General features: G+C 35.2%; 1 protein-coding gene across 7 annotated transcripts in view; it reads right to left on the bottom strand.

Annotated features, from left to right (window-relative positions):
• The window catches only part of LOC131161857 (uncharacterized), a 131,999-nt gene that overhangs the window by 61,380 nt on the left and 54,622 nt on the right, over positions 1 to 15,997 (bottom strand). For all 7 annotated transcript variants that reach the window (XM_058117855.1, XM_058117879.1, XM_058117887.1 and 4 more), the window contains exon 10: positions 9,154 to 9,285. In XM_058117855.1, coding sequence (XP_057973838.1) covers positions 9,154 to 9,285 — 132 coding nt within the window. The remainder of the gene's footprint in view (positions 1 to 9,153; positions 9,286 to 15,997) is intronic.

Below are 15,997 nucleotides of genomic sequence, written 5' to 3'. Positions count from 1 at the left end.
GATACAGGTTCTGGAGGATATGCTACGAGCATGTATGCTAGACTTCGGGGGTAGTTGGATACAGTTTATGCCACTGGTCGAGTGTGCTTATAATAACAGCCATCAGGCCAGCATTGGGATGGCACCATATGAGGCGTTATATGGCAGGGGGTGCTGATCTCCGTTAAACTAAAATGAGATTGGGAAAAGGCAGATTTTGGGGCCAAAACTGGTATAGCAAACTCATGATAAATTTAGACTTATTAGAGACAAAATCAGGACAGCACAGAGTCAGCAGAAGAGCTATACAAATACTTGCCAACAAAAGTTAGAGGTTGATACACGAGATAGATAGCAAATTTTGAGGATGAAATTTTTTATAAGGGGAGAATGTAACGCCCCAAAAAATTATAAATGGAAGTGTGAAAAAATAATATTATTAATTATTAATTATTAATTAATTAGTTAAATATTATTCAACTGAATTAATTAAACATTATCATATTGAATTTATTAAATAAATAAAATGATATATATATATATATATATAAGATTAACATAATATAATATTATAATTTTTATAATGTAACATATATATATGTCATCTGGAAGCAAGAGGCTTCCAAAGACCAAAATGGATTTGAGATTCAATTTCTCACCTTTACCCCCCCCCCCCCAAACGCTCAACTCTCTCACGTCTCTTTCCTCCGTCCCTCCATCTATCTCCTTCATTTCCTCGGTCAAAGGGGCGCCGATCGAAAAACGGAACATACCTCTGAATTCCATTCTCCGCCATCGACATTTTTACTGAAGTGGATTTGTCACAAGAGCGACGTAGGCACCACTCCATGGGTAAGGTAACCTCTCTCTCTCTCTCCTCAATTTCTCCCTAAATCTTTAGCCAAATCGACGATCGGACACCACCACGGGGTCCTAACTCTGATCCTCGTCATTTTAACCGCAGCAAATTTTTAATTTGGATTTCCTAGACACCACTCCAAAGCTAGGGTAGGATAGTGGAATTATATCCGTTAATTATTTTTAAAATTTAATTAGTATTGAAAGTGTGTGAGCCTAGGAAATGTTAAAATAATTGTTATTCTGGGGTTGAGTTAATTGAATTGGGGAAAATGTGATTTCAGGGTTTTGAGTTCTGAACGCCGCAGGTGTGGATCTAGGGTTTTTAGCAGGCTTCTCAATAAGCAGGTAAGGGGAATAAAATACAACAGTTATTTTTGAAAACTTTTGGTTGCGTAAATAATTAAAAATGAGGATATGATATTTTGCTTGAGATTATTATGATATGAATATCAAATAAAATTGTGTGGACTGGAAATGTGTTGAAACTGGTTATGTGATTTGCATTGAAAATAAAGAGACTATGATATATTTATATTGAAACGTTTTGTGCAAAAATGAAGATAATGGAAACCAGTTATGTTTATATACAAAATTGTGATGATATGACATTTGAAATATGGAAAATGTTGAATAGTGGAATATAGAATTATTTTATTGAGAACGATAAATTGTGATATACCAATGTTTATATATATATATATATATATATATATATATATATATATATATACACACACACACACATATCATATTCCATCATTTCTGGTATATCACAATTTATTAAATTATTTTCTATGATAAACGAGGAAATCAGAAATTTCGATATGCTTTATTGAGAAATGAGATATTTACTATTATGAGATGGAATGTGTACTAATATGTTGAAAATGATAAGAATATTTCTGATGTGATGAAATGTACCAACATATTATAATTACTTAAATGAGTGTATTAAACTCATACTGTCACACACTGTGAATAATTTATTCCATCTTACTGAGAGTTGTTTCACCCAAATATCTAAATATTTCAAGAAACCGTGACAAACGAGTAGATAGAGCTCTGAGATAGAAAGGAGCTGGTACCCTAATAGACAGGGTGAGTGTTATGAGCTAGGGATGTATGATTCCCCTAGAGTATTTAGTTGTTTTTTTTTTTGGGAATGTGTTTAGATATGTATATATATATGGACGGTTAAAACTCTGGTTATTTGTATTCTGGATGGTTTGTATATATTGACTTTCGTTGTTAGGTTTGTGTATATAAGATTTACTGTTTACCCAGTACCCACTTCGAGTCGGGTTCTGCACACTTGAAAAAAATTCACAGTTGTTACACCCGCTTCCCGTTATGAAACATACGCTACTCCTGCGTCTTGTTAAACCCATTACCATTACATTGCGCTACCCACTACTGCTATCTAAAACCTTGGTGGCTAGTATACTTTGCTTCAACAAGGCCAAAGTCTAATTCTATCTTGGGGGCCTGCCCAATTGGTGTCATGATGCTCTTGCAACAATGTCTTCCTCAAATCACTAGTTCGAGCCACAAAGAGTCAATTACCATGTGTTAACAATAATACATCCTCTAACCAAATTGGCAAGCTTTACTCTCTTCCACCAACTTCATAAAGCTTTGGGCAACTAAATCTTTGACATGGTCGTGGTAACCTTACTTATCATCAACTGTGTCACTAGTTTTTCGGCCGGCAGCTCAAGTTTACTGCTTGGTGCATCACAACTACAACTAGATTCATCCACTCCACATTGTGCTTGAAAGAGAATTCTTACTTTGAGGATAACTTAGTGTATGTAAAGAAATGACCCACAACTGAGTTATTTGTCTTTGCCACGAATCTAGACCCAAGTAGGTAATGTCACCACACACATAGACAATGAATCACTACTAGAATCTCCTTCCCCTAAGTTGCATACATCCACTCAACTTCACTAAGCATACGACTCTCGCATGCAACAGGATGCCCATCCAATAACAAGGCTTCATCAAGGGCATACCGGTATAGTCTAATACTTCTGTCTATACCTTCAAGGGTTCCATGATGTCTAAAAGAGCAACCATTGAATCTCACAACATGGCTTCCTCCAAGTTGTCAAAGGCTCCCTCACATTCCTCAATCCAGCTCCACCTAGGACCATTCTTCAACAATTCAGTTAACAAGGCAGTTGTAATTGAGTACCCTCCACAAACTTGATATCACAATTGGCAAATCCAAGAAAGGAAAGCAACTCCTTGACAGTCCTTGGGATCTTCCAATCTTTAATTCCTTTCACTTTCTCCATATCCATTTGATATGACCTTGTTCAACCACATGACCTAGGAATTTGATACTCCTCTAAGTGAAAAGCCACTTCTCTTTCTTCACATAAAGGTTGTTCTCCTTCTATAGAACACCTTCCATAGATGCTCCTCATGTTCCTCAAGAGTGGAACCCTAGAGAACAGTCATCAAGGCATCCCATAACACAATTGTTGAGATAGTCATGAAAAATCTAATTCATTGCTAGATGCTCTTCATGCTCCTCATAAATCTCATATCATGTCATGCAAATAGTCCTCTACTCATCACCATCTACTATCCTCACCTACTAGTAGCTTGACCGAAAATCAAATTTGGTGAAGTACTTGGCATGAATGGGATACTTATTGCAGGCCATCACTTTGTTGAGCTCATGACCAAGGACTCCAATTTCGGTCGAAATTTCATGTATTCATCGTCAAATTCATTATTGAAAAATTTCTACCAAATTTTTGACATTTCGATTTCAATATTTTGGTAATTTCAACTGAAATTTCAAAATTTCAATAAAATGTCGATAGAAATTTCAAAAGATAAAATTTCAGTAATATATTAATAGAATTTTAAAAAAATCTAGTAAATTTCAACAAAAATTTTGAAATTTCAGTAAATTTCAATAGATATTATGAAATTTTCAATAATTTCAGCACTGTAGCACAAATTTTGATGGAAAAATTGGATTAACTGTTCTTTATTGCCTTGCTTGCTTTGCGATATGCAATTAATATACCCTAAAAACACACAAAACTTGTCATGTATGCCTTTTCTAAATTTATTTTGATTCCAAATTATGCATAATCATCTATTTCAATGTCTCCCAAAGTTTCATTGTAAATTTCCACCATTTACTATAAAATTCCATGATTTCTTTCAATCGAAATTGAAATTCCAATTGAAATTTTTGTAAATTAAGATCATCGAACTTTACATCATGTTTCAAACAGCACCAGTGCTCTATATATAACCTGCTTCTAATAACTTATCAAGTTTCTTCCCAAATACTCTAGAGGCACCATCCAATATGGCCCTTTGCTAAGAGGTTTTATACCTGGTAAAAATTCAATCTCATGATCCACACCTAGCCACGAAGGCAAGTTGTGCAGTAGCTTACCCAGCATCACAATTTTTTACTCCCCAACACATCTTGGATGGCAGTAAGCACAGACTCTTGCACTACATCATACGCCACTAGAGAAGCAAGATGCGTCGGTTCACCCCTTCTCAATCCCTTTTTGAGTTGAATGACGAAAACGAACTTCTTGTTGTTCCCTTTCTTTGCAACAACTTGCACCATGCAAGGGTGATCTCTCATCAAACAAAAGGAACCACCAAACAGTAAAAGACTATGAACTGATTATTTCATCAAATTATTTTTTAATCTCTTTGATAAGGTCAGTTGTTGTCTTGTTGACCAGAGACTCAATGGGGGTACTAACACATTGACCAATGGAATTTTTAACTACGTTTCCCTTTCATCGGGTCCTTTTATATAAAACATGTACTCTAACTGACCATATATGGGAGGGAAAAGGGATGAACAGCTTCCTTCTTGCTCTTTGGTTGAATGCAGGAACAAGGAAGAAAAAAAATCACTCAATTCAATGTGCAAGTTTTTCCATCCATTTTCCTCCCACTTTTTGTCCTACCCCCTCCCCACCCCAAGAAAGGAAGATTTTGATCCAGAATGTTTGGCAAAAAAATTGTAAACAGTCTGAAATGTTTTCATAACAGAAGAAATGTATCGAGAGAGAAGAAAAGGGAATGCAATCCAATGGAAGACAAAGGTCTTAAAAACAAAAAGAAAGAAGAAAAAAAGAAGAAGAAATCTTAACACAATCTAAAACAGAAAATCTCTGTTTAATCCCTCTCCATTGTGGTTAATAGAACACTTCAAATCTCCTAGCACACGCTGACCTTTTTTTGCCTTGGTTTTACCGCCATCCAATTGAACTTCTTGCACACCTAGGTCAAGAAACCGTTATATTACCATCAGTTGTTGATCTTCAATATCCTTCTCATTCAACTCCACCACAGAAAAGGCAAGATTAGGCCAAATACCATCCATACTCTGATCACTTGCCTGACCCCATAACATCATCCTCAAAAATAGAAATGCCTTCTAAACCTTTAAACAGAGTAGCTGACACATGGGAAATATCACCAACTAAACTAGAGGATTTGAAAGTTGAAACATAAAAACATTGTTCACAAAACTCATCTAATAATAATCTTTCATTATAGGCAAACTTGCTATAAAAATCAGTCCCATTATCAGATTCGTCACCCAATTTATTTTTCTTTATATTTTCCTAAAGATAACCTCCATCACTTACCTTCTCAGTGTTCTCACCCAATTCAACCCTCAAAATCATCCAGAGTTTCCAGAGCATAAAAACTAACATTGATATTTCTTTTTAATGAATTTTTTAATAATAAAAGAAAATATATTAAGAAAGAGAATGTACAATCATAGTGAGGATACTAAATCCTCAAAATTAAATAAAAATAAAAATAAAAACTCAAAAAAGAAAACAGAAAAAAAAAAAAAAAAGGCAAAACAAGATTTTTTCTTTTTTTTTTGGACAGCAAAAAAATATTTCATTAAGGTAAAGTTTAATTCACAATTGAAATTGGAATCGGAATCAAAATCAAAATCAGAATTCACTAAGAATGGAAACAGAACGTCATATTCCTCTCTCATGTTTTGTTCAGCAAGGAATAAGAATCAAAATTGTATTATAGTGTTTGGTATATATAAACATAGGAATCAAAAGTGAGTGTAATTTCTCAATCATGTTATTATAGTATAAAAAATTTATTTAATTAATTTGATATGGAATAATAACAATATAAATATGCAATTATTACATATTATTATTGTATCTATATAATAAATATTTTTTATAATAAAATCACTTTGATAATTACGCACTTTCATACTTTGCATATTATATTTTATTATATTTTTATTATTATAATTTTGTTTTAACTATATTATTAATTTTATATATTATCTTGTATTTGTTAATTATTTTTTAAAAAGATAATTTATTAAATGTAAATAAAAATCTCATATATACACTATACCATAATTTATTATTTAATATAAAATAACAATATAATAAAACCACCATAGCATTATATTGTATTACACAATAGTATTTTATTCTTTTATTATATCTTTATTAAAATTTAATATTATATATTTTTGTTAATGATATTAATAATTAACATTTTATATCATTTTAAGGTTATACATAATAACAACCACAAATATATCATAGTATTCTATAATTTAATACTATTCTATTACTTTTAAAGGATTAAAATATTATTATATATAACATAAATATTAATAATAATGAATCAAATATTTTATATTTAATGATGTTATAATATTTATATTATCTTTTAGATTTGTGATATATTATACTATATTACATATAGAATAATATTAAAAGAATTTTTCATATTTATGTATTACATATCTTATTATATTACATTATAATATATATGTGCCTGCACCAAATATTTTTCTATAATTTTACCATTATATATTTATAATTGATGAAAATAAATATTCAATTTTATTTTATTTGCTTTTAAGATTAAAAATAATAATATAATAACTTACTAATCATATCACAAGTACATCATAATATTTAAAATTTAATATTGTTCTAATTTTTATATGTTATAACATTATTGTATATAATAAAAAATATTAATAATGATGATTTAATATTTATATTAAAATATACTATAATATTTTAAATATTAATAATGATACCATAATATTACTATTATTTTTAAAAATTTATGTAATATATACTATATCATATTAAGATAAATTATTATATCATAATAAAAATTGTGTTTTCAAGAATCAGAATTTGATTTCGGAGTAAGAGTCAAGAATCAAAATGTAGGCAAAGGGGGGAATTTCATTCTTGCATGGAATGGGAATCGGAATAAGATTACCGTAAAAATAACGTTAGAAATGGGAATCAACCATTCTAAATTCGATTCGTAGAGTTGATTCCCAATTACCAAACACCACCTAACAGATAAAGAATTTACACGAGGGAGAATGAGATATGTCCCAAGACAAACTGGGACGATTAAGAAATAGACAAATAAAAACATCCAAGAGAGAAGAGATCATCAAGTCAGCATGTTCCTCCAATCTCTTCAAACTCCTCAAAGCTTGCTTCTGAAAAATCCATAACCAACACAACACAATGAGGCAAAGTACTGAATTTTTTTCCTAAACCAACATTCAACTTAATTTTTTTCCCAAATAATATCTGAGTATTTACATTCCATCCATATTCCCCATAAAACTGCAAAAACAAAGAAAAAACAAAACAAAAAAAAATCAAAACAAAACAAAACAAAAACACAAACACACACACACATTCATAAAGCTGCCCTATCTTCCCTTCTACCAAAGCCTACAAGGACATATCTAACAAGTCTTCCACCAAAGGAGGACATACCCAGCTCACTCCTGTAATACCTAAAAACATATTCCAAATCCTCCAAACAAATTCACATTGTAAAAGAAGATGAGACACTATCTCAGAATTCTTGTAATAGAGCACGCATACATGGGGAGAGAAAGCCTTCCAAGGTCTCCTAAATTGGCACAACCAACCAAGTGAAAGCCTTTATTTTAGGGGGAACCTTAGCCTTCCAAATACTAGAATAGAGCAGGAAAGAACATTTGGAACGAATCAAAATTTCAAAAAAAAAAAAAAAAAAAATTTGCAAGAATACACAACTGGCTGGTCCAAGACCAAGAACAAAACATCTCTCCCCAAAGAAAGGTTAGTCCCATTCAATAAAGACAACAAAGATGACAATTCTACCATCTACCTATCATTGAGAAGTCTCCTAAAGTGGAGATTCCAGGAACAAAAGGACTGCTCAAGTCACCAACAAAGAAAGATATGGCTTTATTTTGGTCGGAGCTTAGGTGAAAGAGACGAGGGAAAGAAGTGGAAATGGTGCATTTCCCAGCCAAGAATCTGCCATGATCAGCCAAGAAATCCCCTCTTTAATTTTTTTCCCATCATAGTTCACCAAACATTTCAAATTAGCTAATTCCCTCTGACCCTTCTTCACCTTAGATTTGCCACCATCAAGCCTAACTTCATTTCCTCCTTGATCAGACAACATGAGACCCAAGTCATGCAACAAACTCTAGTTTCAATGTCCTTCCCATAAATTTCTTGAACTGGAGTACGCAAAATTCCATCCTTAACCATTTGTTCATCTTTAGGGACCTCATCTTCAAAAATATTAATTCCCTCTAAGCCTTCTAAAGGAAGAGGCGGCACATAAGATAAATCCCCAAGGTGGCCAGTAGAAGAATTGGATGAAAATTCATATTGATCCTGAATGTGATCCAAAAGTAAACCTTTTTCACATTCAAAATCATTAGTCACTACGCTATCCTCATCAGAAACATCTCCCCATCTCTTACTATCTTTACTGAATTTAGCCCTCTCACTGATTGGCTCCTTGACTATTCTTTTTAATGATTTGGTCATCTGCACATCAGAATTAATCTGTTTACCAACAAGAAATTATCTCATTTTAATGCCTGGCTGCATCTCTCCAGTCGATGACTACAAACCTTACTAGCCATAGCCTGATCAGATTTCTTCTGAGAACCAATAGACCAACGCTATCAATATCGTTTCCCACATAAGATATAGCCGATCGCTGCACAGCAACATCAGTCGCACCTGCATTATCTCTCTTAAGTCTTGAAACAAATCCTTCTCTCCCTTTTATTTCTTAATATGTTTCTTGTCATATTAATACCTCTCAGTTTGTGAAGTACATGCAATGCCACATTTTCTCTCTCTTCGACACGTAAATGAAATGCAGTTGCAATGTAATCCATATCTACAAATATATGCATATATATTTAACAGTTTGCAATAATAATAAATAGTGAATATCATTAAGAAGGAACAAGAGACGTACCTTTCCAGAAAGTGCATTTTCAACAAATGCAAGAAATTTTTCCAGCAAAATGGCAGGAGGGAACATACATTCGCTTAATTGCAGAAATATTTCTGTAATCACAATGTTCAGGATGAAGTATCTGTCATCATCCTGCCAGGTAGAGAATAGAAGGTATTAAACCAATGCAAGCTACAAAAACAGCGAGCACAATTAAAACTTACCTTTTGACACAGCCAAGAACATAAACAATACCCAATTTAAATATATATATATATATATATATATATACATATATACACACACACACACACACACATACTATAGAAAAGAAATGCGCCATGATAAACATATGATGGTTATTGGGCAGTCATACCCAGGAATCTCAAATTTATACTTTGAAAGGTGAGAAAAGTGTCGGCACAACAAAACACTTCATGATGCAAGAAGTGTAGGCACATATTACATTTATGCCTTGATGATGCATTATCATAACCATTCAACACTCCAAATTCATAAGAAAAATGTTCTGTAGCTGCTCCAGTGAAAGTTGAGCATGCAGGAAATATTTAGAAGCCATCCAACAATTATGTTCAATTACATTGAACAATCTAGAAGGCCCCCTCTAGCAAAGATTATAATCTTTTCCGTTGAACATGACTTAAATCAAATTGAAATATTAATCACCTTTTTAAAATATTTGCACTTGGGGATTAAGCATCATATTTTTATTTGTTGTCCATCCACACATTCCAAAGGCCCCTATTGGGAATGACTATAATACTTTTCAACTGCAGTTACTTAGTTGGAATTTGAATATTAATCAGTTTTCTAGAAAATTTGTGATTGGGGACTATGCACCGGAATCTTACTTGGTGTTCCTCCCACTCTGTATAGGCCCAAATCCTTGCCATGTCCAAGGTCATTCCTGAAACAATCATGAAGTAAAGGGGCTACTGTTATGCAAACCTTAGAAGCCAGAAGGACAATATCTGAAACAATATCTCTTTCCTTTTATCTGGCATAAATGGAAGAAAATACAGTCCCCACCATGTCACCAATGTCTTGGAGCACACAAGGGGTTATAATTTTATTTTGGTAGCTTCCCAGCATTCTTCTAATAGGAACTTTTTCCTTCATCATTTAATTTAATTTATTTATTTGTTAACTAATTTTTATAAACAAGAAATCACTATATTAAAGAACTCTTCAAGGAGAGTCACTGCCCTGAAATAATTGTCAACAAAAACCACATTAAAAAAATATCCATAAAATTTACAAACGACATAATCTGCACAAAATTCTCCTTTAATCCAAACCCCCAGTGTGTTAAACTCCCTATCATATAATTGCTCCACTGAATATTCCACACATTCAAAAACCTTTGCAGTCCTTCCTCTCCAAGTTAACCACATTAAAGTGAGTATGATAGCATCCCCACACAATTCCTTACCATTTTTCATAGCAAAAGAAATACACTAACAAAGAGGAGAGAAATTACAACCTAGGGGAGCACAAGAGACACAATTCCCTACCGGATAAAGTAGGCTTTGATATCCAACTACAATGGAGCACATAATTAGCCAATTCCCCTTGAGTCTTGCAAGCCATGCAAATTCCTCTAGTCATCTGTCAGCAGTTTGAAACGTTCCCTTATTGCTTCCCAAGCAAAGAAGTCCACATTGGAGGGACACTTGATCTTCCAAACTGCCTTCAAAGTAAAGGACATTCTATGGTGCTGAAGAGGTCTGTCCAGCAACCAATTGTAGAAAGATTTTAAAGAAAAATGTCCCATTACTCGAAAGATTCAATTCACCTTAACCTTGCTCTCTCAAGTTCACTAAACTCCCACTCAAAGAAATTAAACGCCTCATAATATTCACACTCTGCCGCTTTGATGCAAGAAGAGAATTACAACTTTAAAGAAGAGTTCCCACATCAAGAGCCATGATAAAGAGGAGGTGAAGAAATAAAGGATAATTCCTCCCGACCCTTCTGATATACATCCACAACTCCACTCCATGCAATAATCTATTCTCCCCAAAGACCCATCCATTACTCTCCAAACAAATTGGGCTCCCACAGCTTTCCAAAACTACTCCACACGCAGTACTGTTCTTTAAACTTATGATTAACAATGACAGATTTAGAAACCACGGGTTATGACTCCATTTCCTCAAAATCTTCCCTCTTCAGAAAACCACAATTCACTATAGCCTCTCAAATCCAGCTTAAAAACTATACCTCTTTTAACATCACTGACCACCTCATTGACAACTTCAGCAGAATCCAAGATCCATATATATTAAATGGTTAATAAGCACACCCAAGGACACAGGAACAGTATCAACTCTCACTCAGAACTAGTTCTCCATGAAACAGAAACAACCTATAAGCAAAATCTTATAAAAATCGGTGTTGGCCAAGGTGTGGCAACAATTGAGCCATGTGGCAGAAGCTTAGGGTGTCAGTCAAGTCACAATCAAACTGCGGTGATTAGGATGCTGTAATTGTAAGGATTTGGGTATCACTCTCAGTCAGTTGTACCTTTTGGTGCAGCAGCAGGCGCTCAGTCCAACAAGCAGCATCAGAGCACAGGTTTAATTCTCAATGCCAGCAGGGGGTTGTTGGGAAGACATTGTTAACCAAGGTGCAGTAAACAATTGGTGTGCCTGAGGCTCATGCCAGGGATAGACAGTCAAACTATGGTGCCTTCACTGCTGTCAGACAAAGGATTTGGGTAGCACTCTCACTCTCAGGCATAGCTTTTCATGCAGTGGCAAGCACTCTGTCCAAAAAACCTCTAAACAAGCTGATAGGCAGTAATTTTTAATCTTTTAAGAACAATTTTTCTTTGGAACAAGAGTTACAAAAGTGAAATTCACATTCTTCTTCCCACTTCTCCAATGCTATGAAACTAATGAAAACTGCTCATAATATCATCTTTAAAAGGCTTCCAACTACTTTTGAAAAGAAAAAAAGGGGGGTGAAACCTTCCAAACCTAGCACTACATCCTTACTTATCAGTATGACAAAAGCAACTAATTTCACCTCTTCCTCTTCAAAAAGACACTCTAGCCAATGGGCATTCTCCTCAATGATGAGACACTTCTCCAAACCTTCAACCATATGTTTAAAATAAATATCATTTGCATATAGTTCCTATAAAATTCAAACTCTTCTACAATTAACCACGAATTGTGAATCCCAACTCTTGAATCTAGCTTCTACAAAAAGTCATCTTCTTATCTGTGGAAACTATAAAACAACTGAGTTTTGCAATCTCTCTCTTTTATCCTCACCTCACTTGAAACTTAAGCCTTAAACTTATGCCCTTTTTCTTTAAAACCTCTCCTTGATTCTTCAAATTAAGCCCAGCTCTTGCTTCAACTTATGATTAGAAAATGCCAAATTTACTATCCCTAATATCAGCAAAAAGCTTGTTTATTCCAAACCTTAACATCATCTATAACATTGCTCAATTCTTCAAAAGCATAAAATTTTCCAAGCCTCACACTCAGCACACAATCCACCAGGCTCACAAACCTGGTTCAACTAAAAAATAACATGAAAATAGCCAATAATGGAGCGCAGACAAAATCTCCCATTAACATTTAGGAAATTTTCCTCTCACTCATTTTAGAAGGGAAACCTACCAATTCAAGAAGAAACCATGCTCTAAAAATGACGACTGAGCAAAAAAGACTGTTTTACAAGGAAATGTCCTTAAGCTCGCAACACCTAATGAAAAAATCAAAATCCCTTGCACCAGGTGCCGGCACCAAACCCCCCTCACTTTTCTATAGAATGCATAATAACATTGAAATGACCTCCCAAACCCAACGACAAGCTAAGAAGACCAAATTGGACTAGCCAACTCTTCCCAAAAACATGCTCTCAAACCAAGACCTCTCCAACTATAAATAGAGGTTACCCTCCACTCTTCAAGATCATTAATATAACAAAGCACAAACAAGGTTAAAAAGGGCAGCCCAATGCACAATGTTTCCGTGTATGCAGGGTCCGAGGAAGGGGCAAACCATGATGGGTCTATAGTATGTAGCCTTACCTTACAATTTTACAAGAGGTTGTTTCCACGCCTCGAAGTCGTGACTCGTGACCTCCAAGTCACACAGCGACAACTTTACCATTGTGCCTAGGCTCCTCTTCACAAACAAGGTTAAAAAAATAAAAAATAAAAACAAAGTTGAACACTATCGCCTAACTAAGCAACCCTGCTCAAACTGACAATGATAACCCAAAGCAACCCTAGTCAAAGTGACAATGATACCACAAGTTAAAAAAACATAATCCTTTAATCTAGATTCCCAACCATGTCTAACCAAACAACCAACTGCCTCCAATTTTGACTCTTGAGCTAACATGTTTTAGAGCTACCCACCTTTAACCACCGTCCTTTAATACCTATCCCTTAAACCATAAGCATTCCATGTAAGAATTCTCATATAGAGACAAACTCATAGGCAGCTCCTCTATGTCAATAATTCAAAGTTACCTTAATGACATGGGCACTCTACTGCTGCTAACACCTTTCCCATGCAAAATCGTACTCCCAATCCTAAATATAGCTAATCCAGCCCAAACCTACCCTTTGTGAACATATATTGGACTTAGAACTCTCATTTAAATGGGGGACCAATCCGGCTAAAGAACAAATATGGTAATAGTTCAAGTAACTTTATTGTGAAAATACCTTTTCTCAATTCGCCATGTCACATTGTAACATCAGTCATACACTAGTTTAGAATGTGAGGCAAACATAAGTTGTAGGTTTTGCAATATTCGAAATCTAACAAATTAGGGATAAACGGGGAGATTTAGTGGCAAAGGGAATATTCTCGTGAGGAAACGCAGCGGTGGAGGCCATGGGAGGTGCCACTAAGTGAATCCTCAACCCAGAGTTCCAATTTCTTAGGAAAAATCTAAACATATCATAATTACAAACCAAAATGGAAAAGAAGAAGTTTATATTGCCTTTTCATCATGTACGCTAAACGTAAGTACATAACTAACCTGCACATTACATGTTCCTATGGAAATGACTATTCCTCGCTACAGTTTTTTCTAACCTCTCCGCACTCAAAAAACTTTATTCATGAACTCCAAAAATAAGTTGGATGTCTGGTGCTACATTCTAGCATTTGTGACACATGTCAAATGGCTTGTTGGGCAACCTCAGAAGGATATGGTGTTCATATCAAATGGGTAGTGTAGGGAACTTCATAAACATGGATTTGATTATGGAGATGTCATAAGATGCATCCTAAATGTCTCTATGAGGTTGTGATGGATCCAAACAATTATCATGGTGGCATTCTCGAACTATGATGTATGATCATTAGACCCATGGATGGCTACTCGTACATGAACGAGAGTGCGTACAAGAGATTACTTTAGGAGGGTTCACCAGGTGAGCGGCCTACCTCCCCCAATGTCCTCTTGGGCACAAAGTGAGCACCCTGAGTAGTGCTTCGGGGAGTGTTCTTGCCTTCCTTAAGGGATGTCATGGGCTTTCGTGCGAGATTGGGAGCCCCATGGACGACTCATTGGAGAATGAAGTCGCACATCACTCTCGACTCGAAGGTTGTAACATTCACCCTTTTGGCCCAAGGGTATACACTTTGGCGGTGTCATCTTATAATCAATTGGACTATTAAGGGATGTTGATCCTTTGCAGGTCTGATTTGAGTAGTGTGTGGTGTCACTAAACTCCAAGTCTCTGACTAGTAAGTAATGGGTGCTCTTACAATAGAATTGAGATATGGAGATAAGAGTAACCCAATGCTTCTAGAGCAAGTTCAATACCCTTACTATTTGAGTCAAGGTTCCTTGGTGACAATCTCCATTGTAACAAGGTCTATCATGTCGTGCTGTGAGATTTGACCATTGACTTAGACATTGTTGTGTTTCCATGGATGAGGATGAGTACACCTAGGCAAGACTTGGTGTAGTCATGTTGCCACATGGGTATGATTCCATCATAGTTTAGGTAGATAAAGGCAAAAGTGATTCCTTATGGCCATACAAATTTGTTGCCCCATGACAATTGGTATCAGAATGGGTTTCTTTAATGAGAACAGAGACAAGATTGATACAATGGGCACCAACTCTATCGTGGGAATTCAATATGTGACCTTGAGTGGGGGAAGGATCAATGTACTTTTCAGGTGAGTGTTGGTCATTCCCTCCCCTATAGTAGTCAAAAGGCGCAAGGTGCAGTGGGGCGACGAGGCTGGTGCTTCATCAAGATTGAGGCAAGGCGACCTTCAAGAGGTGCAGGTAGGTACACTGAGGCTCTAGGCACAGTGAGTTGCACCAGAGAAATCTAGCTAGATTTGAAAGCCCTAGCCAAAGGCTTCGACTCAAGCCAATAGGTCTAGGCTTCGTCTTCAAGCCTTCAAACTAGCACAAAGCGTCTTCAAGCCTTCGCAAAAGCCCTTCATCTTCAAGGTTCAAGCCTTCGAACCAACACAACCTTCATCTTCGGGCCATTGAGTCATGTCTTTCTTCTTCTTCACAAGAGCCCTTCATCTTTGAGGATCAAGCCTTCAAACCAGCACAACCTTCTTCTCCTTCTTCTTCTGCCCTTCTCTTGGCAAGTTATATATTAACTTGCATTAAGCCACTATGTTGATGCTTTTGGGCCTTCAGCCTAGCAATTTCATTTCCTTTCTAATTTGAAGCTTGAACTCTTGCATGTGTAATTACCTATGTTAAACTATGTTTCACTTGGAACTAGGAACCTGGTTGTCATATTTTCTATGCATTTATGTTTTGGTATTGAATATTTGGCATTTTAAATTCTAATATTACTATTGATGTGTTTTCATATATCAATTACCCA

This window comes from Malania oleifera, chromosome 1 (genome assembly GCF_029873635.1).
Source record: "Malania oleifera isolate guangnan ecotype guangnan chromosome 1, ASM2987363v1, whole genome shotgun sequence".
In the NCBI taxonomy this organism is placed as follows: domain Eukaryota; kingdom Viridiplantae; phylum Streptophyta; class Magnoliopsida; order Santalales; family Ximeniaceae; genus Malania; species Malania oleifera.
This window is presented reverse-complemented; position numbering and strand designations above follow the sequence as displayed.